Source organism: Danio rerio, chromosome 11, assembly GCF_052040795.2.
Source record: "Danio rerio strain M-AB ecotype USA chromosome 11, GRCz13ab, whole genome shotgun sequence".
Classification (NCBI taxonomy): Eukaryota; Metazoa; Chordata; class Actinopteri; order Cypriniformes; family Danionidae; genus Danio; species Danio rerio.
Window position 1 is genome coordinate 33685562 of NC_141031.1, and position 27817 is coordinate 33713378.

Here is a 27817-nt window from a genome sequence, read left to right on the forward strand (position 1 = left end):
TGGTGGCTGGAGCGCTATATCATAACCGCTAATGAATGAGCTCTTAGCAGCATTGGCATCGCTACATGTGCAGGCAGCAGTAGATGGGAGCCAAAAAGTGATGGAAACAGAGCAGGAGAAAAGAGCTGCCCACTAAATTACACAGCTTTAACTCAGATTTACTGTTTAGATTTAATTGTTATGTTTTTTTTTAACATTTTATATGCACAGAGTATGCTATTTATTATAGACAGACAGACAGACAGACAGACGATAGATAGACAGACAGACAGACAGACAGACAGACAGACGATAGACAGACAGACAGACAGACAGACAGACGATAGACAGACAGACAGACAGACAGACAGACAGACAGACAGATAGATAGATAGATAGATAGATAGATAGATAGATAGATAGATAGATAGATAGATAGATAGATAGATAGATAGATAGATAGATAGATAGATAGATAGATAGATAGATAGATAGATAGATAGATAGATAGATAGATAGATAGATAGATAGATAGATAGATAGATAGATAGATGGATGGATGGATGTAAACTTAGCTAATTAATGCATCAGCTTTAGTTAGCCTTGGATGAACAACCACTCATGCACACACATTCACTCACATTTAAAGATCAGACAATTTGAACAGTGTGTGATGCGAGAACCCAGCAGTGTGTGATCAATTATTTACCTTCAACTGACCTCTTCTCCTGATAGTGTGTTTCTTTGACACATGACATGTTTTCTCATTTTTCCTCAAAAATGAATGATGCATGATTGCAAAAATAACTATTTCCTGGCTTGTTCTTCTGTCCTCCAGTATCCTGTCCTCCGTGGGGTCAGAATTAGACCTGCGGACGCTGCGAGCAGTCAGAGTGTTACGGCCGCTAAAACTGGTGTCAGGAATTCCTAGTAAGTTTTCCATCTGTGTCAGTTTTTTTCTGTCTTTTTTCCCCCAACATGCATTAATACCATTACTCTCCAGGCCTGCAGGTGGTGCTGAAGTCCATCATGAAGGCCATGATTCCACTGCTGCAAATTGGTGTGCTTTTATTCGTGGCCATTCTTATGTTTGCCATTATTGGCCTGGAGTTCTACATGGGCAAATTCCACACCACCTGCTTCAACACCATCACTGGTGAGCTTTTCTCAAAGAGAGAAGACAAAAAAAACATGTTGTAGTAGTTTTACCTAACCATGAAACTTTATGTTGACCAGGTGAGATGTATGATGAACGGCCATGTGGAGCTCGGACATGTGATGCAAACAATACGCAATGCCAGGGCTACTGGCTTGGGCCCAACTATGGGATCACACAGTTCGACAATGTACTTTTTGCTGTGCTCACTGTATTCCAGTGCATCACAATGGAGGGCTGGACTGATATGCTTTATTATGTAAGACTTAAAGGCAATAGTTTAACACATATTCATCTTTTTAGGTTTAAGGTAATAATGTTTGGTAAATGTGTGCGTATCACAGAGCAATGATGCCTTAGGGAGTGCCTGGAACTGGATGTACTATGTTCCGCTCATCATTATTGGATCCTTCTTCATGCTTAATCTGGTGTTGGGTGTTCTCTCAGGGTAAGATCTATCTGTTTATCTGTTTCCAGCTGCCAACAAATAAATATTAATAATTATACAAATGAAAGGAAAAAAATATTATACACTCAGTGGCCACTTTATTAGGTACACCTTACTAGTACTAGGTTGGACCTCTTTTGCCTTCAGAACTGCCTTAATTCTTCATGGCATAGATTCTACAAGGTACTGGAAATATTCAAAGATGAAGCTATCTTCCATATTGACATGATAGCATAACGCAGTTGCTGCAGATTTGTCGGCTGCACATACATGATGGGAATCTTGATGGGAAAGTGTTCCACCACATCCCAAAGGTGATCTATTGGATTAAGATATGGTGACTTTGGAGGCCATTTAAGTACAGTGAACTCATAATCATGTTCATGAAACCAGTCTGAGATGATTCACGCTTTATGACATGGCGCGTTGTTCTGCTGGAAGTAACCATCAGAAGATGCGTACACTGGGGTCATAAAGGAATGGACATGGTCAGGAACAACACTCTGGTAGGCTGTGGCATTGACACAAGGCTCAATTGGTACTATTGGGCTCAAAGTGTGCCAAGAAAATATCCCCCACACCATTACATCACCAGCCTGAACTGTTGATACAAGGCAGAATGGATCTAGACTCTCATGTTGGTGATGGCAAATTCTGATCCTACCATACGAATGTTGCAGGAGAAATCGAGAATCATCAGACCAGGCAACGTTTTTCCAGTCTTCTATTTTGGTGAGCCTGTGCGATTTGTAGCCTCAGTTTTTTGTTCTTAACTGACTGGACTGGCACCCGGTTTGGTCCTCTGCTGCTGTAGCCCATCTACCTCAAGGTTGCACATGTTGTGCGTTCAGAGATGCTCATCTGCATACCTTGGCTGTAACAAGTGGTTGTTTGACTTACTGCTTTTCTATCAGCTAAAGCCTGGCCATTCTCTTTTGACCTCTGGCATCATCAAGGCATTTGTGCACACAGAACTGCTGCTCTTTGCATATTTTCTCTTTTTCAGGCCATTCTCTGCAAACCTTAGAGATGGTTGTGCATGAAAATCCCAGTAGATTAGCAGTTTCTGAAATACTCAGATAAGACCGTCTGGTACCAACAACCATACCTCTTTCAAAGTCACTTAAATCACCTTTTTTCCCTATTCTGATGCTCAGTTTGAACTGCAACAAATCGTCTTGATCATGTCTACATGCCTAAATGCAATGAGTTGCAGTCTTGTGAGTGGCTGATTAGAATTTTTTGTTAACAAGCAGTTGGATAGGTGTACCTAATAAAGTGGCCGGTTAGTGTATATATTGTCTGCATAACTAGTATTATTCTAGTTCCCTTTCTATATCTGCATATCCTTCAATTCTATTATGTTTTTCTTCTGTCTGTTGTTCTATCGATCCATCCATACACACACCATCTTAACAAAGTGCTAACTAGCAGCTGTCTGTTTCTCTCAGTGAGTTTGCCAAAGAAAGAGAGCGTGTAGAGAACAGGAGTGAGTTCCTCAAGCTCAAACGGCAGCAGCAGATCGAGAGAGAGCTCAACGGTTACCTGGAGTGGATCTGCAAAGCAGGTCTGTGCTTTAAACTAATATGGGACGGACATAAATACATAACCTGAAGTATGTGCAGAATCCAACTCTGTTTCTTTTTCCAGAAGAGGTCATACTCGCAGAGGATGACAATGACACCGGTGAGAATATTAATGTTTTTTGCATGCTAAATAAAGCCACCAAATTGAAACATATTACGTCTGAAATGCAGTAAATGCTAAATTTGCTTTGTGCACAGGATCTCGACGAAGACCCACATTAAAGAAAAATAAAGCTGACCTGTTAAATCCACAAGAGGGAGTGGACCACATGGGAGATTCAGTTGGTGGGAATTACTTAATATGTTTCTCTGTTTTTGAAACGCATATTAATAGCTTATATACAGCTGAAGTCAGAATTATTAGCCCTCCTGAATTGTTAGCCATTTCTATCCCCAATTTCTGTCTAATGGAAAGATTTTTCACATAATAGTTTTAATGTCTTATTTCTAATAACTCATTTTTTTTTTATCTTTTCTACAACGAAAGTACATATTATTTTACTTGATATTTTTAGAGAGACTAGTATTCAGCTTAAAGTGACATTTAAAGGCTTAACTAGCTTAATAAGGCACACTGTAAAACTATTTAAGTCAGTACAACAACAAAAAACATAATCCGTATTTCCTTTCGCTTTTTTTTGTTCACTCAACTTTTGAAAACATCAGCTGCACTGACCTAAAATTATTTGTCTGAATAATTTTCAGACAAATTATTCTGAAATCTTACACTGAAATCTTCTGACACTGCCAGAACTTCATTGGAGGAAAACTGATCGAAACGGGCATTAAGCAGCTGTCTGTGAACATGTCAAACCAACGATCAACGAGCACAGATTTTAGCCTAGGATTTCAGGAATCTTTTAAGATTTCCCAAATTTGTCTCGAATGACAAAATCATGGTTGAAATCTCACAGCGTGAGCAGGGTTTTAGGTTAATTGGGTAAGTCATTGACAATCGAGAAAAAAAGTAGCTTAAGGCAGCTAATATTATTGACTTTAAAATGGTTTTAAAAAAATAAAAAACTGCTTTTGTTGTATCCGAAATAAAACAATTAAGACTTTCTTCAGAAGAAAAAATATTATCAGACATACTGTAAAAACTTCCTTGCTCTGTTAAACATAATTTAGGAAATATTTGAAAAAGAAAATACACTTCACAGGAGGGCTAATCATTGTGACTTCAGCTGTATATATAATATCATATAGTGTTAATGCTAGGGTAGGAGATTTGAATGGTGCCTCACAATGTTATGCTATTTATTCTCAGGCTCACCTTTTGCTCGTGGAAGCATGAGCGGGAAGGGTGATGAAACCCCATTTAGCAAGAAAGAGCGACGTCTTCGCTTCCTTATTCGAAAGATGGTAAAGACTCAGGCGTTTTACTGGACCGTCATTAGCCTGGTTGCACTCAACACACTGTGTGTGGCTGTAGTACACTACGATCAGCCTGAGCTACTGTCAGACTTCCTCTGTAAGTTCTGATTCTTACTGAGTTGTTTGTTTTTACTTGCATGTTCAAAAATGTCATACAGATGGAATCAGCATAAAACACATGAAACACTGCTGTTCTGATGAAATGTGTCAGTGTCAGGACTCGCAGGGGTCATAATATCTACATCAGAAGTCAACTGTAGAACTTAAGACCATGGTTGCAAATTAATAGTATTTTGTGGAAAAATTTACACCAGCAAGAACAAGATTAAGGAAAATTTGAAGAAAATGTTTCAATAATTATCTTATCTTTGGAAAGAGGCTTCATCTTCTTCTTCTGAAACAATTTTTAAAGTCTATTTCCTTCTAAGCCTTTTAAGCTATATCCTTCAAACTTTCATCATAGCTTCATACTGGTCTGATTTGGGTTGCTTTTAACTTTTCCAACTGATCTAACTTTCAGATTTCTGATAAACGACCCGGAAAATTCCTGTTGACTCATCTCATTGGACCACACTTGGGTCAAACTTTGTACAGACTTAATAATGGCCTCATTTAACTGAGTCTAGCCAGCATCCAACCACTGATGATTTTTAGACTTACTAGCCACTCCCTAGCAATCAATTTTAGCACCCTAGCAACTGTCCCATAGACTTCCATTGTAAAAGACTGTCATTGACTCAACATTGGATCCGCGTTTGTGAGCTCATAACTCTGCATCAGACTGTCCCACAGACTAAAGTCTGGCCTCATTCAACACAGTCTAGTGACTAGCCAATCACTGACGACCTTTAAATTTACTAGCCACACCTTCGCAACCAATCTCAGCATCCTAGCAACTGTCCCATAGACTGTGACTAGCTGTTTTAACACATGCTAATAGTTTTAACATCCTAGCATACTAACACCATGCTAATTCATACTTGAAACAAGCTGATTCATGCTAAAATTATGTTAAAAACATGCTGAAATCATGTTAGTTACATGCTACTAGAAATATGCTAACAACATGCTAATTCATGCTAGAATCATGCTAACAACATGCTATTTAATGCTAGAAACAGGATAACAACATGCTAAATCATGTTAGAAACATGCTAATAAAATGGTATTTCATTCTAAAATCATGCTTACAACATGCTATTTCATGCTAGAAGCATATTAACAACATGGTAATTCATGTTAGTATCATGCTAATGACATGTTAATTTGTACTAGAATCATGTTAACAAAATGGTAGTTCATATTGGAATCTTGCTAATAACATGCAAATTTGTACTAGAATCATGCAAACAACATGCCAATTCATACTGGAATCATGCTAACAACATGCTAATTCATGCTAGAATCATGCTAATGTATGATAGAAACATGCTAACAAAATGCAAATTCATATTGGAATCATGTTAACAACATGGTAATTAATGCTGGAATCATGCTAGAATCTTTTTAGTTTGTGCTAGAATCATGCTAACAACATGCTAATTCATGCTATAATCATGCTAGTATATGCTTTTACCAACCACAGACCACAGGGATCAACTTTAAATCTTTTTACTGGCTTGCTTCTGTCTTTAAAGTGGTTTTATCGTTGACTGTAGGGATCTAAAACATTTTTTGGCCAACTTGATACTTTTTCAAACTAAATAAACTACTTCCAAAAGACAATAGGCATCTAGAAAGCTTTCCTCTACTGTAGTTACATTGCATTATGTACTGAGACCGATGGAAAATTAGAAGTTGCTTCAAAAAGTTTATTTCCTGGCCATATCAACCTAGAAAATAGCCACTTTTCATTTTTCGTGAGTCTTAGTACACAATGTACTTACAGAAGGATCAAGCTTTAAATGAGACAATTATCTTTTTGTGTGTGTGTGAGATGCTAATGGTCTAATCCGATTCAATAATCTAAATTATCTGAAATGCTCCCGCCAGACTCTGGTTGAATGGAATCAAAAACTGTTTAACTTTTAGAGGATTTAAAGTGAGCCTATTTCCAAAAAAGTTGAGTGTGTCTTTAACCTTTTATTTACTGTTTCATATTATATTATTTAATCATTTACATTTATTTATCGCTATGAATATTAACTCCAGACATGGCTTGTCACTAAATTATAAAAGATTCTTGCCATCAGTAAACACACTCCTTCCTTCTGTTTCTCCCTCTTTTTTGTCCTATTTCTCTCGCTCTGTCTCCAGATTATGCTGAGTTCATTTTCCTAGGCCTCTTTATGTCAGAGATGCTGATTAAGATGTACGGACTGGGGACGCGCCCTTATTTCCACTCCTCATTCAACTGTTTCGATTGTGCCGTGAGTGTCCTTCTCTCTTGGCCCATTTAAAGTCTCACTTTCTCTCCCTACTGCTTTTCTCTTTCCTCTCTGCCTCTGTTTTTAACCTCCGCAAGCCGCTGACCTACATTAGATGCAGACTTAAGCCCTTGTTAGTCGCTCCTCAGAGTGTGTTCCTTATTTGTTTTGGGATTCGACTGTGTGCGTGTTTCAGGTCATCGTTGGCAGTATATTCGAGGTGGTTTGGGCCATGGTGAAACCCGGGACGTCCTTTGGAATCAGCGTGTTACGAGCTCTAAGACTGCTTAGGATCTTCAAAGTCACCAAGTGCGTAGTTGTACATCGTCCCTCACAAAGTTTTTTTTTTTTTTTGTGTTGTTGCACTCCTGAGAGTTGCATGATTACACTGTTGATTTTTCAGTTAAGTTCATGCAAGACTGTTTTCTCAGCCTCAGATCACTCCAAGGCGTTTAATAACAGATTATACACAATGGTCACTCTGCTCTTTTCCATATTATAAAGTCAACTGGGATTTTTAATTAAATTCTAAATATGATAAATCATGATAGCACCAAAGCACTAGTCCAAATGCTGTGTCATTTAAAGCAGTACGTAGAGCCATATGAAATCTATTGTATTTATTCACATATAAATATACAGTAAAGGCTGAAATCAAGCAGCAAGGGTATGAATAATTTCAGACTTTTTTATATTTCTATAATATGCATTTCTAATATATATAAAGTCAGCATTAGTAGCCCCCTCAATTATTAGCCCCCCTGATTATTATTTTTTTCCTATTTCTGTTAATGGAAAGACAAATTTTTTCAGCACATTTCTAAACATAATAGTTTTAATAATCATTTTCTAGTAACCAATTTCTAATTTTTCTTTTATCTTTGCCATGATGACAATAAATAATATTTGACTAGATACTTTTAAGACACTTCTATACAGCTTAAAGTGACATTTGAAGGCTTAACTAGGTTAATTAGGTTAACTAGGCAGGTTAGGGTAATTAGACAAGTTATTCTATAATGATGGTTTGTTCTGTAGACAATCGAAAAAATATAGCTGTAAGGCCTAATAATTTTGACCCTAAAATATTTTAAAAAAAATTCAAACTGCTTTTAATGTCACCAAAATAAAACAAATAACACTTTTTCCAGAAAAAAAATATTATCAGACATACTGTGAAAATTTCCTTGCTCTGTTAAACAGTTAAATATAATTAGGGAAATATTAAAATACAATAATAATAATTCAATGGGGGGCTAGTAATTCGGACTTCAACTGAACATATGCGCAAATCACACGAGTAGCAGTGCAATGTAGCTGTATATCAGCACTGGTGGGAGGCGTATGCCACCAGTGACGATATACAGCCACATTGCACTGCTACGAGTGTGATATTGTGTTTATACAACAGTTCGATGGCGTAAGCGTGTATATGACAAAGAAAATCAAACACGGAGAGTCTAAAAATCTTTTTGTAAGAGGGACTACTTTCTTCCATCATTTATTCACATCTGCAGCTGACATCAGAACGATAGGAACCGTTGCTACTTCACCAAGGTCACTTTAGAGCTAGTATTTGAATGATTCTCTTGTCTAATGTCTAAAGTGATGACAAAACAGGTGATTTTGCTCATATTTTAAGATTATAAGGCTGAACCTGATATGAAATGCCACTCATCTACAGAGATTTCTCCTTACAGTATTACAGTACACTCCTTACTTAAAAAAGCAGCGCATTCACTACCAGACTGCTGTTGTGTTTGTAATAAGGAAAAACGGCAAACACTTCTTCTTTTTTTCTGCCAACACAACACACATTCCTTATATGCGAGTCCCATCTCACACTCAATACACTACAATGGAATATCACTTACCAGTATATTAATGACTTGATCAGCTGTAGTTTAAAATTACGCTGTATTTTTCCTTCTCCAAGGGCTTATTATGCAGTCCTGTCGCCATCTTGTGGATAGACAACGTCAACCATCTTTGGTCTGCTCAGTCTGGCAAGCTAATGGCCGCCGACGCGCTGTCTCTCAGAAATTTTAAAAATGTAAAAAATAGGCACTATCCTTATAGAAAAACTGCATAGTTATTATCTAAACAACCTCATTCTTGACTAAGAAAGCCTCAAAAGTACATTATATCGTTCAACAGCAGGAATATTTGTCAAACTAGATTGTCCTCTGCTTGTTGCTGTATGTGGGCAAAGTAAAACACGAGTGAAGGGTGAAGAGGCTGGACGAGTGCTGTTACTGGCAGAATATTGCAAGGCTATAAGCCAATCATATATATATATATATATATATATATATATATATATATATATATATATATATATATATATATATAAGTAAAAATATTATTTTTTTAATTATTTAAAGCAAATTGGATATAAAAATAAATGTGTGTAAATAATTGTGTATTTTATGTATTTTTTTATCTATATACATATATTTAATACGTATACACATCTTTTCTTTTTTTCATTTGAATTGGTTTAACATTTTTATCAAAAAGAGAGCCCGATCAATAACTTTATACAAATAAACATTTTAAAGTAAAATGGCTCAATATTTAGCATTGTTGTGTTTTTAATACTAGATTTCGCTTTCCCTCTTTTCCAGATACTGGGCATCGTTGCGCAATTTAGTAGTGTCTCTTCTGAACTCAATGAAGTCCATTATCAGTTTACTGTTCCTTCTCTTCCTATTCATCGTGGTCTTCGCTCTTCTTGGCATGCAGCTCTTTGGTGGACAGTCAGTATAGATCAAAACCTTTTATCAGCTTCTCTTTAATAGAAAGAAAAATCAAGTTATGTTTACTTGATGTTCTCTCTGTTGTCTCCAGGTTTAATTTTGAACTGGGCACTCCTCCTACAAACTTTGATACTTTCCCCGCTGCCATTATGACAGTGTTTCAGGTAGGTTCCGTCTGTTGGCTGACAGGCTTCAGAAAATACTTTATTTCTGTGTACAGTTATGTTTTAAATGAGCTTGTTTTTCAGATTCTAACAGGAGAGGATTGGAATGTGGTGATGTATGACGGCATCAAGTCTCAGGGTGGTGTGGACAAAGGAATGATCTTCTCCGTATTTTTCATTGTGCTCACACTTTTTGGCAACTGTATCCTTACAAAAGTACAAAAACATTTGTCTTTTTACTGTATTTTTCACATTCTACAGGTCAACAAAGAAACAAAGAGTAGAGAAATGCTGGTACATTGTTTTTAACAAATATACAAATTATATTTTTTTAGTTTAACTCTTTCATTGATGCATATTAGTTAGAGAGTTACAGTATTAAAGGTGCAGTATGTAAGTTTGACTCCCACTGGCTAAGATAGGTATTACATTCCTGGATCAAAACAAATGCAAGCGCAGGATGCCAGATTGAGGACCAAAAGTCTGACGATCGATATAAATCATGTTCAATATAAAAGCAACGGCACACGATAGAAGGAATATATTTCATATTAAAGGAGTTTTTGTTCTAACCAACACCTCAAATTGATATATTAGCAACGCCTTCTATTTCTTGCAGCTGAACAACAGAAAACTGACAATGATTACCTCAAGTACACTTCATATGCTTTATTCACTGTTAAATGCTAACAATGTGTGTTTGAATATCATTTTACATGACATTTATTGGCATACTACCCAAAGCAGCAGCAGATAGTTCACCTTAGATCTTTAAAAAAAAAAAAAAAACGTTTGAAATTGAACTTTAGACTTAAAACCAACACATATCAGTGATTCAGCTTGTACATGTAATAATGTTAAAAGGTTTAATATGTATTAATAAGATTATGAACCTTACCATTTCATGAGTGAGTGCATATTCTGTGCTTCCGAATGGCTGTATTTAAATGTCCTGTATTTAAATAATAATCTTATGTGGAACTCTGAATCTACGTCTCATTTCAAAGTTTGCTACTGTTCACTGGAGGTCGCATTTTCGATCATAAGCTCTTACTTTGAGATTATTTTTTAATGAATAACTGAAATACTTAGTTTTCCATCAAGGCAACTCAGGGTGCTGAAATATAATTGGCTAAACTGGCATTGGGCGGGTTAAAAGAACCAAAACAAAAACAGCATTCCAGCATGTGTACCGCACATTTTCAAAGCAGAATATCTGGCTTCAGCATTGTTTTTCAGATAAACATGAATGTTCACTTAGCTTGTTTTTTTAAATATCTGCAAACATATTATGGTGTTTTTATGCTTTAGAAAAGTCAAAAACTTACATACAGCACCTTTAAACTCAAAGAATCACAAGACATCAACTGTTTCAATCAGCAGGAAACAAAACACAAATTTAAAAAATATATAATAATAATAAGATAAATAAAATAACATGATAGATCAAAGTATACAAATTAGGCCGTAAAGCAATACAGAAAATATATAAATACAAATATGTAAAAGTACAGCTGTAAAAATAAAGTAATAATTAAAAAAATAGGAAGAAGAAAAGAAGAAAGAAAAATATATTTCAACATATTTTCTCTGTGCTCTCCATTTAGAACTAGACTAGAGGCAGGGAAATTAGGTCCGCTATAGTTAAATAATATGTTTTTAGAAAAATAATCTATTTATTGATCAAACTGACTGCAACAAATTGTATAATGACAGAAAAACCATCGGTTCTATACTAAGTAATAATAAGCGTCACAATTTTTTTCTGAAAAAAAAAACAAAACAAAACAAAAATGTTTCTTGAGCATAAAATCAGCATATTAAAATGATATCTAAATGATCATATGAGATTGAAGATTAATGGCTGCTGACAACTTAACATTTCCAAAACTGGAATAAATTCCAATTTTGGTTATGCTTTATTTTAAGGTACTATTCTCACTATTCATGAAAAATTAACTACTGTATGACTTTTGCCTCATTAAAATTCTAATCTGCAGATTATTATTATTATTAGTTATTAAGGGTATTAATTATTATTAATAGTTATTAAGGTATTAGGTAGGATAAGGGATGCAGAAAAATATGCAGAATTTGTTCTTTTTTAGGTATTAATAAACAGCCGATATCTTGATAGTATGCAGGTAATCAGCCATTATATGAAGAGTTTAAATGCAAAAACCTCTAAATGCTGTCTGCAATTTTCCTCTAAAATTAGCATTTCTATCAGGCTCCTGTGTGTATGTTGAGTAAAATCTTTTTTTATGGCAAGGAAAAAGTTCTTTTCCAGGTCTTTAAAGTGTTATGTTGAAATATCTTTACATTAGGGGTGAGAAATCTCTGACCTAGAGGGCTGGTGTCCCTGCAGGGTTTCGCTCCAACTTGCCTCAACACACCTGTCTGGGTGTTTCAAGTATACCTAGTATGACTTTAATTAGCTTGTTTGGGTGTTTTGATTAGGGTTGGAGCTAAAAATCTGCAGAACACCGGCCCACCAGGATCAAGTTTGATGACCCCTGCTTTACATGATCTAAAGTCTAAAATGTTATTTATAATGGTCCTAAAAGGATCTTTAAAAGTCTTAAATTTAATTTGAAGAAACCTGCAGAAACCCTGTTACTTCAAATTGTAATAATATTGCACAATATTATTCAAATATATAGTACATATACGCGGTCCACCTAACAATATAATAAATTCTCATTTGCATTTTGTATGTTCATAGTGAATTCAAACCAACAGTGCCACATGCTACCTTCAAACACATACATACAGCACTGCCTATGACCACAAAGTCTAAGATGCACATTACAAAACCCAAACCCTGCTTTTCTATGACTATTTCTTAACTCCATCCTCTCAGACACACTACTGAATGTATTCTTGGCTATCGCTGTGGACAACCTGGCCAACGCTCAGGAACTAACTAAGGTTAAATGCAGTTTCTGTATTTCAGATTCACCGTTCTTGTAAATGTCTTTTTGAAAGCATTTAGCATTAGCATTTAGCCAAGCAATGATTATAAGCTGTTGCTAATGTATATTGTGTTATATTCTAGGATGAGCAAGAGGAAGAAGAGGCCACAACACAAAAGATGGCTCTTCAGAAAGCGAAAGAAGTGGCAGAAGTGAGCCCGCTGTCTGCTGCAAACCTCTCGATCGCTGCGTGAGTTACTCTACATGCTAACAATCAATATCCACACACACAACTGTCTAAATAGAGACTTTATACTTTTTTAAAGGGGAGTTGCTTAAGTAATCAAGAGTCAAGTATATCCAGTATGTCATGGGTCACATAATTCAAGGGATTTTTGTGAGAATTTTTTTGCCCAAATGTAATTGCCAGCTCAGAAGTACACAAATCAGTACCCAGTTTTTCATAAATATTCATGATTAAAGAGTGAAGTTTTTACAAGGCACCTCTGGCACTCAGGGGCATGTGCATAGCATAAATAAGCATATATATGCAAATTAGATTTAATACACTCATGAATGTCAGAAACAGACATACTTACCCAGTTATTTACTGTAAGAGGCCATGTCTTATGTCACATGAATTTGAGCTTGTACCGTAGCCTGAGTTTAGCTTAGCCTGTCAGCTTAACTTTATCATCTTCTTTGAGCAAATCCACTCTAATTCACTTTCCAGCAGACTTGCTTAAAGCTGTCTGATCATACAGCATGTAATTCTTTCATGTTATTACAGTTCAACGTGAAAATAGTGACTTGATTGACTATATGTTATGTTGTTTTAAACCCATGTGGATTTATTTCCATGCATAGAGATACTTTAAAGAAAGCCTTGAAAGTTCATATGACTGTATAAGAAAGTGTTTCTCAGCCATGTTACTGGAGGACCACCAACAACGCATGAGTTGGATGTCTCCTTTGTATGTCACGCCCATTACAAGTCTCACAGTCTCTGCTATTGAGCTGATGATCTGAATCAGGTGTGTTTGGTAAAAGAGACATGGAAAATGTGCAGAGCTGGTGGTCCTCTATGAATGTGGTTGAGAAACACTGGTATAGGCCATACCTCTGAATGCAATAAGGGACAGTTCACCCAAAAAAGAAAAATCTGCCATCATTTACTCATCCTGTTCCAAAGCAGTTAGTTTTTTTTTTCCTGTTGAACACAATAGAAGAAATATAATGTTGGAAACCTGTAACCATTAACTTCCCAAACAAACACAATGGAAGCCAATGGTTACAGGTTTACAAACTTTCAAAGTATCTCCTTTTGTGTTCAACAGAATAAGAAAAAACATTTTTGGAACGATTTGAAATGAGTAAAAGGTGAGTAAATAATGACAAATTTAAAATGTTTGCGTGAACTGTCCCTTTAAATTTACAGTCGAGTAACAGATGCTTGTGTGATATCAGTATTTGTTGTGAGTTTTTGTGTTTGAATCCCCTTTTTAATTTTTCATTCAGTTTCGAACAGAGGTCACTACGTTTTTATTTTGTTGTGAGTGTGTGCGTTTATATTATAATTAACACTTGCACTATGACCTAACCAAGCATAATGCAGTGAGTTTGCAGTAATATAACCTGAACATATTTAATGCAGCATATCAGCAACACATTTGATGTTGAATTCCTCCATTATGCTATTTTTAGGGTCTTTTACTCACATTTTCTTGCAATAAATATTGCAGCATCAGCTCTTTTCTGACTGTGTCTGAAAAAGTTAATTCAAGGATTAAGTCTTTCTAAGCCCCTCCCTTCTGAGGACCTCTTTTACTCTGATTGGTCAGATCTTGCCCAGTTTGTGATTGGTCAACTACTTGCAGATGTTTTTAACCAAAAGCCCTAAAAGTTATGTGAACATGTAACAATGGTATCAGTTCCACCAAATCGGTCACAGAAAACAGCAACATGCCATTGCAATGTTGGCAATGCAAACCAATGCAAACATAACTTTTCCAGGACTCATCTACAAATAATTTTTACAAAAGTGCAAATATGGTGAAGCAGTGGCACAGTAGGTAGTGCTGCCGCCTCACAGCAAGAAGGTCGCTGGGTCGCTGGTTCGAGCCTCGGCTCAGTTGGCGTTTCTGTGTGGAGTTTGCATGTTCTCCCTGCGTTCGCGTGGGTTTCCTCCGGGTGCTCCGATTTCCCCCACAGTCGAAAGACATGCAGTACAGGTGAATTGGGTAGGCTAAATTGTCCGTAGTGTATGAGTGTGTGTGTAAATGTGTGTGTGTGGATGTTTCCCAGAGATGGGTTGCGGCTGGAAGGGCATCAGCTGCGTAAAACTTGCTGGATAAGTTGGCAGTTCACTCCGCTGTGGCGACCCCGGATTAATAAAGGGACTAAGCCGACAAGTAAATGAATAAATGAAAAGTGCCAATTTTTTTGTGAAGACTAGACTGCAATTATGCAGGCAAACATTATGTAGGTTTGTGTAGGATGTTACACAGTTAGATTTGACAAGACTGAGAACCGGGAACGGTGGTGCAGTGGGTAGCACAATCACCTAACAGCAAGAAGGTCGCTGGTTCGAGTCTTGTACTGGGCCAGTTGGCTTTTCTGTGTGGAGTTTGCATGTTCTCCCTGTGTTTGTGTGGGTTTCCTCCGGGTGCTCCGGTTTCCCCCACAAATCCAAAAACATGTGGTATAGGTGAATTGGGTAAGCTAAATTGTCCGCATTGTTTGTGTGTGAATGAGAGTGTGTGGATGTTTCCCAGTAATGGGTTGCAGCTGGAAGGGCATCCACTCCCCAAAACATATGCTGAATAAGTTGGTGGTTCTTTTTGCTGTGGTGACCCCTGATTAATAAAGGGACTAAGCTGAAAAGAAAAATGAATAAATAAATGAATGAATGAATGAATGAAGACTGAGAACCAGTGAGAATTTACTGTTATCACTTTATTATGTCAGGTTAGGACATGGTGTTGCATGTTTATAGTGAAAATTTCTATTTTGTTAGGATTTCTAAATTTGTTAATAACATGACATACATGGTAAGTTGGATACGTTTAGGGGTAACTTGGCACAAACCTGAAGTTTGGAAAAGCTGATCTCCTGACAAACAGGTTAATGATTTCATATATTTCATTTGAAAGAGATAGGTTACCCAAGATGAAAACAAAACAACTCTGTTAGTTTACTCACCATCAGGCCCTCCATGATGTTGGTGACTTTTTGGCTTTTGTAAAACATTTGTAAAGGTTTTGACCTGAAGCTGTGGTTCTTAGTGATTTGAAAATGCAAATGAATGGCTTGTTTGAAAGTATAAATAAGCATATACAAGCAAACCAAATCAATACACATGGCTACTTGTGATTTTGGAAACAAATCTGTTGTGAATAATGCTTTGTTTTTCGAAAAGATCAAATGTTATTGTCCCAGGAAGTCACAAGTATTATATTTGTTATTTATCTAGATGCTTTTTTGACTCTCAAATTGCTAATAGTTATTTTGCATTTATGAATCACCTAGGACTACAGTTTCAGCTAAAAAATATATATGTTCTGCTAAAGACAAAAAAAAAACAGCTACATCTTGAATGGCTATAAAGCGACATCAAAGATCTATCAGCAATGAAAACCAACTGTGATGTCACCTCGCTTCATCTCTGTCTGGTCTTGTCTTGACCAAACAGCTGTGTGTGAACACAGCAAATGAAAGACCGCTGACTAAAATGAGAATGTACTGTATGTTGTACACCTGGGCGAGAGGAGGCATCTCTCCATACAGGCACTATCTGTATTGTCATTCCACAAAAGGAAACCAAAACTAATGCTGCACATATTTGCACCATCTTCGCAGTACTTCTCAATTACCACAGAGTGATTTGCTTGTGCAAGTATGTTTGATAATCTGATAATCCATATAGATTGCAAATATTTAAGAAATTTGACCAAATGACTTCCCTCTTAATTTGTGCCTTTTTGTTTTGTTACTTTAGTTTTTATTTCTAGCACTCTGGTTTGTAGCTGAGCAGCCAATCAGTGCTCTCTTTTTTACCGATGCCAATTCTATATGCTGAATCAGGCAAATTCCCTCCGCCTTGAGCCCAAAGAAACAAACAAGTGTGACAAACACTCACTGGTGGCCCAATACTGTCCAATGGCTGACTGTCGGATAGGGTGAATAAACTAACAGCAAGTTGAACTATCCCTTTAAGCTTGTTTTGAAAAGCCAAAAATCAGGCTCATTGTGAATACATACTCAGGTCTACATTTGTGGTGACTGCAAAAAATGTACCCAGATGTACGTCTGGTTGCATTTCGTCTGTAAAATGAAGGCCTTGGGGCACTATGAAGTGGACTACGACAACATGGTTTGTGTTGGGGGAAAAAAGGGTTCCAGAAATCATATATAATGAAAGCAATAAATAAAACTTGGTAAAATCCGAAAATGACGACGCAACAGCTTTTCTTTTTTAGATTGCTTTTGAAAACTCTATCATTTGGGTTTAGAAAAGAGGGTGGGTGGGTCAGTGAGTTGTTCGACAGCATGCTGGTTGGCTGAAATGCATATTGTGGCCCCTGGTGGATTAACGTGAGAAGAGGACGCAAAAATGGCACATACGAGAGAAATTTGAGGTCATTAAAAAGTGTATACAGCAGCCTCTGGTGGATTTGTGAAAACAAAAACTGCATGCAGACATAGCTCCGGGTACATATTTAGCGGTTCCTAGATATGTAGACCTGGGTACATATCTACAATAAGCCTAGGTTGCCAAAAACACATCCAAGTTATCCCTAAAGTGACATAAGTCACCTGAATAGGGACCATGTGTGCCACCTGTTCACTTTGTCAGCTGTTTTCTGTGATAGTTGTGGCAGCGTTGTTTTTATGTTCCTTGTTTCACCCCCCTCTCCTCAGAGTAAAATCTGAACGTATCGATGCCACAGACAGTTTACTGGACTGGTATTTATTAATTTACTTACTCATTTTTTTTCTTTTCCCTTTTTTTTTTTTGCTTTCTGCCATCCTCATATTCTGTGTGGATGTCTCCAGCTGCTGTAGCTGCAGTTTTTTGTGTTGTAACACTGAGGCTGAGGTTTCACTTGCTGCTTCTTTTTCACAGCAGCACCGCAAAGCACAGTCGTCTCGCTGTTTTGGTCTCAATCCATCTCTGCCTTTCCTCTCTCTCTCTATCTGTCTGACTGAACATGCCTCAATGCTCAGTGCTGTTGTTCAGTATGTCATCACTCCCTTCTCACAATTCATGAGCCACATCCATGTCCTCTCGCTGGGGAATAAGGGACACTATCATTTCCTTTCACCCCGGGTCATCGCTCATAGGTGCTTTAGGGGAGGAAAACCTAGGCTTTTCCTTCATTCTGTGTTAAAAAGCCTTGTGTTTCTGTCTCTCCTCATTTCTTCACTCTGTAGTAAAGAGCAGCAGAAGAACTCGAAAGGTTCGAAGTCAGTGTGGGAGCAGCGCACAAGTGAGATCCGCAGACAGAACCTGATGACCAGCAGAGAGGCACTCTATAATGAACTTGATGCTGAAGATCACTGGAAGGTCAGATATGAAGCATAGATACTTAATGATATGTTTTTGATGAACACTTTTACTGTGCCAAAAAACTATGAACTACAGTAACTGTGTTAACCAAAAAAGAGCCCCAATAAATTTAATAATTATTATTTAATGGTCAAATTGTTATATTAAAAGTATGCTTACATTGAAATGTGATGTGCTTTACTGTAATATTACAAAATAAGTTATTTTATGATGAGTATTATCCTTACTATTACTATTATGAGGTGTGGGCGTTGGATGACGCGGGGGTGTCACGGACAAAGGATGAAAGTGAAGAGCGAGTGGGTTGTCGCTGACGAAAGTGAAAGTGAACAGCGGATGAGGGAGAAGGGTGGTTGAGGAGGGGGATCATTAAAATCAGGGGCCGGATCAGATTTTATAGGTGCTGGATCCGGATCCGGCGTGTACCAGCACAAATTAAGCCCTGAGTGTTACCGACCAGAATTTCTTACTTCGCCCAAAAAAATACATAACTATTGATTGTCTTTTTTTGAGGTGAATTGTAAATGGAGTTGAATGGGGTTTTATTTTATTTCAAGGCATACTAATCTACAGTGGGCAGGTAATGTAAAACAACATTACAAAGTGTGAAACACTTTTACGAAGCTCAAGACAAATGTACATTTTGGAATACAGTTCTACCTATTATAAGACACAATTACATAGAAAAACCAAGAACAAAACAAATGTACATTTTAGAAAAAATAAACAAGACGCGAAACACTTTTACCAGTCCCTAAACAAATATGCAATGAAAGATTCTTTACGAAAAGGAAATGTACCACACACTGCAAGTGACGCTGAATGTACCACACACCAGAAAATATCAGCTTGTGTGTGACCTTTGTTTACACAAGTAAACATGAGTCCAAAGGCACAGGTTAACATGAGTCTACAACTATAAAAATCATGGTTTGATCAACTGCGATAAAACATTGTTTTGTCATCCAGAGCTATTCACAGAAAATATCAGCGTGAGAGTATGTAGAAACATGTAAACGCAAGTACATGGTAACAAGTTAACAAAGGTCCACAAACAAAGCACGACATATGTTGACTGATAAAATATATCAAAACCGACTTTAACATGTAGTCCTGAATAGCCTAGTTAGAGTGCTTTCACACCTGTGAATCGATTCAGTTGTTCTGAAACAGAGATTACAAATGTTACATTGTTGCTCGTTGCTCTTGGTGTGGTTCGCTTTCACACTGCAAAGTTTCTAATCGGAACAAAAGAGCTAAAACAAGTCACGTGTGAGTAAACTTTCCTCACATTGGTCAGAGTGTCAGGGTTATTTTGCAGAGTCCCGCTTAGCTCTCAGGAGAGGTGGTGGTTTGGTGGTGTTTGACAAGGTGCGCGCGATGTGTCTAAAGAGTGAGGAAAGATGAGGTGGGGGAGGGGTGAAAAGGGTGCGCGACGTAGCCTATTTGAGGAGCGGGAGGTAGATGCAAGATTACCGGGAGATCATCACTCGTTTGCGGGCATCCTGAGACTCGCAAAACTTCCCGCCCTACTCATAATTCTCTCTTCATATAGCCGTATGCCTATTACATATCCATAAAACACAGTGATATAACCGCGCTCGGATCGGATCACTTACTCACTGCAATTGATCCGCTCCAGAGTTCGTTTCAATCGAGCGGAGACCTCCTCCTTCAAGCAATCTCGGACCGATTGATTTGGTGCGAATCCGAGAGCGATTGGTGGTTTCACATATGTCAAACGAATCGCGCTAACTGGGCAAACAAGACAGGTTCCGAAACAAAACTGTAGGTGTGAAAGCACCCTTAGACTCGTGCTGAACCTTTTGGCTCGAATCTCTTTAGTGACATGTAAAAGCAGCCACTTAGTGTCCTAGAAAATCTGTGAGCCCCCAATACGTACCTAGAAGTATAAATTATACCTATAAACCATAAATAACATTGCTTTCAATCATGCTTTGTATGGTGAGGGTCTAACAAATACAATTGTAATGTAATTGTTACATCTACTCAAGTTTGTCCCTCATCCTGAATCATGGAGCAGTAGAACGAAGTAGTTTATTTATTATTTTTAGTTGTGAATTCATTTTAAGGAAACAAATCCTTTAAAATGCAGAGATTGCAATATGATAAAACGTAGAAAAGGAGAACGAAAAAACACCAATATAAATAAATAGAAGATAAATAAAAGCACAGAGGATGCATTTTAAGAGTGTTCGGCCGCTTGGCTGTAATTGCTTAAGACCCCCAAATCAATAAATCCACCCCTGCTTATCAAATCACTTTTTTTTGCATCTCCAGATGAATTACCGCAACCGGCCTGACGTGAAGACCCACTTGGACCGTCCACTAGTTGTCAATCCTCAGGAGAACCGCAACAACAACACCAACAAGCCCCGACCCGATGACCCAAACCCCCAGGAGCGAAGCGAAGAACACCCGTCCAGATCCCATCACCATCACAGCCACCATCACCACCACCACCACCACCACACTCACCACTCCAGCCGCCAGTCTCTGCACCTCCCAGAGCTGGCCGAGACCGGTTTTGAATGTGATGTGGAGGGCGCAGGTGAGCACAGGCGACCCCGACACCACCAGCACAGGCGGAGGGATGAAGATGGAGGAGAGAGAGGAAGGAAACACAGAGATCATCACAGCAGAGGAGAGACGGCTGGAGGAGATGCAGAGGACGGACAGGAGAAGCGGCAGAGGAGACATCGACATGCTAACCATGGGGATGGAGACGGGAGAAGGGAGAGGAGTCGACTGCATCGCAATAAGAAGTCAGTGTTGCTTTGTTTTTTCTTTATTTTAACCCTTTCACGTACAAGTTCTAAATCTTCAGCTGACCCCCCACCCCTGTGAGTTTTTTTTACGGTGAATATTATTTAGATCTCTTCTCTTTAAAGTTCTCATAGGGGCACATCAAGATTTATGCATAGATTGTTTTTGTCTCTATTTTTCTAACGTCAGAATTATAGTGCTCCATATATATAAGTAAACCCCTTACAAATCTTTTTAAATTCATATTTTTAATAGGAAGCTATACAAAATTATATTTGTGCATATACATTAGATTAGTAAATACTGAAGCCAAATCTGGAGCTTTTCTAACAAAATAACTTGCGATAACTGTCCAAAAACTAGTACACCCAAATGTATATGTATAGAAAAATATTAAACACCATTTAAAAAAAAAGAGGAAAATTCAGCAAAAAATATGAAAAATTTTGTTGAATATCTTTGATGACTAAAATATAATTTCAATAAATTTGAAAACAAAATGTTTTGTTTAAATGCACCAAAATACATTGCCTATATTCACTGAGAAATGGATAAAAAATATTAATTTTTAAAATGGGGTGTACTCAATTATGCTGAGCACTGTATATGTTAAATATCTAATATTCCGATTTTTATTTGTTTGCATTCTTATGTTCTAATCACACCGGTGTGATCGTACATGTGAAAGGCTTAACAAAACAAACTAACAGAACAATAACCACATATCACAACCAGTACATTGCTCAACCTCACAGTATCATCATCATGGCATAAACTGCAGATCAAAAAGAAGACCAATAAGAAAACATAAAGTAATAATAATATTCAAAGTATACACAAAATAACCAGGGATTATGGTGATCTACCAAGGTTTTGCAAAAAGGTAGCTGAAATCCTGAGATTTTAAATTTTAACGCAGATTTTAACATTCATTCATACATTTTCTTTTCGACTTAGTCCCTTTATTAATCAGGGGTCACCACAGCGGAATAAACTGCCAACTTATCCAGCATATGTTTTACGCAACGGATGCCCTTCCAGCTAAAACTCAGTACTGGCAAACAGATTTTAACATAAAAACTTTATTATTTTTTTTATTATTTTTAATGTATTAATTATAGGGGTGTGAACCTACACTGGTCACACGGTTCGGTTCGGTTACGATTATCATGCCATCGATTCGGTTAAATTCGATATCCTGGTGCATCACGATGCATTGACAATGCTTTCCGAACATAATTATATATATATATATATATATATATATATATATATATATATATATATATATATATATATATATATATATATATATTAGGGATGTAACGGTATCAGAATTTCACGGTACGGTAATACCTCGGTATGAATGTCACGGTACGGTATTTATTGAATCATTTACAGGAAAAAACAAAACTTATGAAAATACTCCAAAAAAGTGCCAAAAGTGTCAATGACATACAAATTAGCCATCTATCTGTAAGCTTTGAAACAGGAACTTCAATTTTAATAACAAAAAAATATTAAACCATGTAAAAAAATAAAGTTTCAATTTAGTATTGTTGAAAACTCATCACATTCAACATTTAATCACTCACTCACTTAGATAGAGATGGGTTTAAAGGAAAATTATCATATAAATATAATCTGGTAAAAGCTGGTATCTCTGGGTATTTACAATGTCCCCTGCAACAGAAAAAAACCCTCTCATTTGGGACTGAGGTTTCTGGGACATATGAGAGATATGACTTGGCCCAGGTTGACAGCAGTGGGTAACGTTGTGCATTGTCTTTCCCCCACTTGAGAGGACAAACCATGAGTGAGATAGAGGTCTCATGTCTGCATCAATCTGAACAGTGTGCTGACAACACCGCTATTCAGTACGTGCGCGACAACACAGCTGATAAGAACTCGCGCGACAACACCGCTATTCAGTACGCGCGCGACAACACAGCTGATAAGAACTCGCGCGACAACACCGCTATTCAGTACGCGCGCGGCGACAACACCCGCTTTAGAGTTTTCCAGCTCTTTTTCATCCCCGCTTCTAGCAGCACACTCCATTTCCGCATTACTGGATCTGTAGCGACAACAGACCGCAAGGGATGATGGTCAAGCATGGGCTGATGGGAATTGTAGTTTTCGCTACCTCCCGTTCGCTTCATTCGCCTGAGCAAATTTCTCAGAAGACCTATAGTTTTACCGAGTCATGCGACTACGGTAATATCGGAAAAAAATTAATATTGCGGTATGACGGTATTTACAATACCGTTACATCCCTAATATATATATATATATATATATATATATATATATATATATATATATATATATATATATATATATATATATATATATATATATATATATATATTTATGATTTAAAAATTATTTTTTAAAACAAAAAAGTGAATAATTACAGACATAAATTAGTAAAATGTGTTTAAGTCAAACTATTGTATGTAGGTTTTGCTTTCTTGATGTTCATTAAATTATAGTTGCTTTTGAATATATGTCACAGCACATTTTAGATTCTAAAAGAGTGCTTCATATTCTGGAAATTATACTAAAATAACACTCATAGAATGAAGATCTTGTTTCAGCTGTTTATCTCTCATTCCTCGTTTTTGTTTTTTAGAGAGGGTAGTTTATCGACGGCTCGTCCAATTCAGCCAGGACTACCTCACACTGAGAGCCAGTATAGCGAGGATCTGGACAACCTGCGCAACAGCAGCAAGATGGCCATTCACGACCCTGACCCTGACCTCTATGACCCCTACTATGACCCAGAGCAGGCCAATAACCTGCTGAACCTGCGTGGACCAGATCTACATGACAGCAGTCTCATTCTGACAGACTCCAGCAAACTGGAGCACACTGCCATAGACATGCCCCCCATTTACCCCTCACTCAATGCCAAGCTACAAGGTGAGGGATGCATGATATGTATGTGTGTGTATGCAATTAAAAAAGAGGGATGACTATTTACTTAGCATTTACTTATCTGGGATTTGGAATAAGTGGAAGGTGAGTAAATGGTTTGAAAATATTGTCTTCTTTTTAAAGATTTTTTAACATTTTCTTTACATTAATTACAATTTATTTTTAACCCACATTTGGCCATATAGCCATATGTGATTACTTCATTTACATTGATTACAATTCATATGCATATATCAGAAAAGTTTAAAGTCTTGTAAAAAACCCCAGTGACACTCCAGGGTTCTTCCAAAGCGCCCTACAAGGCTCAAACCTTAGGTCCACATTTTATTATAATATTAAAAAAAAGAGTGTTAGATAAAGTGTCAAACTGAGTTTTTCCCTGCCTCACAGGCTTATTGCAGATCAATTAACAAGAAAATTGCTTATACATTTATGTATTTAATTTGTTTGCTATTTAATTATATTTGGGAATCGGCCTTATTCCTATCAATCTAAAGATATAATGCAGTAATATAATAAAATCCCCATTTGTTATGACAGTGTCTTCTGTTTTCTGGGGTAGCTGTAGAATATATTAAGTTAGATCAGGGGTGATCAAACTTTTTCTTATGAAGGGCCAAAACCAAACCTAATTGAGGCTAGTGGGCCAAAGGTAAATATTTGCCATGGGTAATTTCCTAATTGACTAAAAACATTAACTTGTATTAACTAATACAGTATATATTTTTTTTACATTTTATAATGAACTTATTACAGTAAAAACCAAACAGTCTCATTTACAAAAGAATTACACTAGTTTTTGCCTTGATTTGCTTACTGATGTCTTCTGCATAGACCTCTATCTGTCGAGTGACAGTATTTACATTTTAAAATAAAATAAGATTGATTTACAACATTTAATTGAAACATTTTTATTTAAGTTTGCTTTAAATGAAATAAACAAAAAGCAATAAAACAAACAAATAAAGGTTACGTCAAATTAGACGATCTCTATGTTAAAGAGAGGTACCCTCTCCATCATTCTCATTTTCCTCTCTGATAGGATGGTGGGCCAAATCAAGGGTTACAATGGGCCTACTTTGGCCCGCAGGCCCTACTTTGGGCATCTCTGATTTAGATAGTCAGACTTAGCATTAATTTAGTTGCTCAAATGTGTTTAAGATGACCTTTTCAATAATGGCTCATGGTTTAAATAGACTGTTTTTATTTCACTTTTGGTATGCTTGTCATTTAATGCTGTTCGTATCATATGGAATTGAATTAACAGTTAACAGTTTCAACACCTGACAGTTCAAAACTAGACATTGGCTTGTTAAAAACCAATATGTAATTGTGTTTAAAGCCTGTTATTGAGCATTCCCTTTTTTCCTACATTGTTCAGTGAACAAGAATGCCAACACAGAGCCAGCTAAAGAAGGGGAGAAGAAAGAGGAGGAAGAAGACGATGGTGGCGATGAAGAAGGCCACAAGCGCATTCCACCTTTTAGTTCTTGTTTCATCCTATCCACAACCAACCCGTAAGAGTGTCCTTGTGTGTTTGTTTGTGAGAGTTAGTGCCAAGCAAATGTCATTCATCTCAACCGGTGTGTGTTTTCAGCTTCCGGAGATGCTGTCACTACATCCTCACTCTACGTTATTTCGAGATGTGTATTCTGTCCGTTATCGCTATGAGCAGCATCGCGTTAGCAGCAGAAGATCCCGTCTCACAGGATTCAGAGAGAAACAAAGTGAGCAAAAAGATTTTAAATATATGTTTACTGTCGTAACTAATATTTATGCAAGTATTTTGTTGACCAATAATAGATACATACTGTAGAAATGCAGGGTTTCTCACAATTCTGTCATGTTGTCCCAACACAAATTAAGTTAACAAATGTAAGTGTATTGAACATAAAACAATAAAGTTGTCCAGTGCATATAGTTTATAGATCCATAATTGTATACTGTAATTCAATAATAGTAACATGTGACCCTGTCAAAATGTATATAATCGCCACAGAGTACCATCTGAATGGTTTCATGTTAAATATCATGCGAATGTGCGCATCTGGTGTGCAATACTTTGAGCGCACCGTGTTGCGGCGCCGAGAGTTTGACCTGCTTCACAGTTTTATCACAAGTCTGAAAGCAAGTCTAAAATGAATCTAATTTTGTGTTTTAGGAAGAGGGGAGTGTCTAGGAAAAGGCGTAGAAAACAGGCATGACTAGATTAGTTGAAGATCTTGTTTTAGGGTGCTAAGGTTTCACCTGCTCTGACCAGCTTGAAAGTATGCCTTAGCATTTGTATCACTTTGGCACAGCCAGTGCTCAGGAAGCAAGAGGTTTTAAGGTCTGAGTTTGAATGAAATAAGATAATTAAAAACCAAAGAATATAACTTTTCAGTTATATACGTAAAGAGCAGGCATGTCCAAACTCTGTCCTGGAGAACCGGTGTCCTGCAAAGTTTAGTTCCAACCACAATAAGACACACCTGGGCTAGCTAATCAAGCTCTTTCTAGGCTTTCTAGAAACATCCTTGCAGGTGTGTTGAGGCAAGTTGGAGCTAAAATCTCCAGGACACAGGCCCTCCAGGACCGAGTTTGGACACCCCTGGTATTGTTATTTGAAACTACATTAAATACATGTATTTTCCACAAATCTTATTATGAGTAATGGCAAAAATCATTAGAGTATTTAGTAAAAATTGTCCCTACATAAATCTAATAAAATGCAAGTTTTGATGTATAATTTCCATTGGTAAGAACTTAATTTAGACAAATTTAAAGGCGATTGTCTTAATTTTTTTGTTCTAAACTAGATTTAAACCAGATTTTCAAGTAGCTTTATCCTGGCCAAATATTATGCTATCACTACAAACCATCAATCAATTAAATTTATTTATTTATTTATGTATTTCCAAATTGACACATATAACTGGTTTTGTGGCACAGGGTCACATTTACGTTTATGTTCATTTTTCCAAATCAAATGATATTTTGAGGGAAATGTCTTAGACAAGTCACTTATTAGTTCAGACAAAAACATTTTTAAATAAATAATTATATAAATAAATAAATAAATAAATGCCAATAGTTTCAACTACTTAGCCTCAAATCTCAGGTTAAGTGGATGTCGTGTGATTTAATCTCAAATAGACTTTGCATTTTATAGAACACATTTGTAATCAATTTTTTTCCTGTTATCCAGGTTTTGCGTTATTTTGACTACGTCTTTACTGGAGTGTTCACCTTTGAGATGCTTATCAAGGTAAATCCTTGGTCAAATGACTTCCGTGATTGAGTTTCTGTGTGTGGTTTCGCCTCTTTGCTTTATTCCTCTGCTTTGTGTTTCAGATGGTGGTGTTAGGCTTGATTTTGCACGAGGGCTCATATTTTCGTGACCTGTGGAACTTTCTGGACTTTGTAGTGGTTAGTGGTGCCCTGGTAGCCTTTGCCTTCACGTAAGTGCCCTTTTACCCCCTGCGTCTCCTGCCGCACAGTGCCTGCCTGCTGCCCCTTATCTTCTCCTCTGCCACCCTGGAGCCTTGTCAATACTCTCTCTTCTGGTCTCTTTTTCTTCTCCTGTCAGCACTGTTTTGCTCTTTTCAGCTTTCTATCTCTGTTATTTATTTTTTTGTCACTTTGCTTTCTGTCTCACTCAATCAGTCACACAAATGAAGGCCTTTCTCTCTTTCCACACACTCAAGCGCACCCACTATCTGTCCAGACCAACCTGTCTGTCTCTCTTTTCTCTCTGGCCAATCAGATCCCCAGCTTTTAAATTGTTCACTCCTC

General features: G+C 37.1%; 1 protein-coding gene across 38 annotated transcripts in view; it reads left to right on the forward strand.

Moving 5' to 3' along the window:
- The window catches only part of cacna1ab (calcium voltage-gated channel subunit alpha1 Ab), a 278990-nt gene that overhangs the window by 156591 nt on the left and 94582 nt on the right, over positions 1-27817 (forward strand). For 33 of the 38 annotated variants that reach the window (XM_087272714.1, XM_087272709.1, XM_087272717.1 and 30 more), the window contains exons 1-6: positions 20882-21102; positions 23739-24028; positions 25425-25560; positions 25641-25770; positions 27231-27290; positions 27377-27483. In XM_087272714.1, the coding sequence (XP_087128840.1) occupies positions 23839-24028; positions 25425-25560; positions 25641-25770; positions 27231-27290; positions 27377-27483 (623 nt within the window). In that variant the 5' untranslated portion in view covers positions 20882-21102; positions 23739-23838. Of the gene's footprint in view, positions 1-817; positions 910-982; positions 1136-1215; positions 1395-1479; positions 1584-3034; positions 3151-3233; positions 3270-3367; positions 3455-4436; positions 4641-6799; positions 6913-7105; positions 7219-9536; positions 9669-9759; positions 9833-9916; positions 10035-12695; positions 12764-12890; positions 12998-17667; positions 17713-18180; positions 18314-20617; positions 21103-23738; positions 24029-25424; positions 25561-25640; positions 25771-27230; positions 27291-27376; positions 27484-27817 lie in introns of those variants that run through there. The other 5 variants (XR_015502049.1, XM_087272738.1, XM_087272743.1 and 2 more) reach the window with 2 other exon arrangements.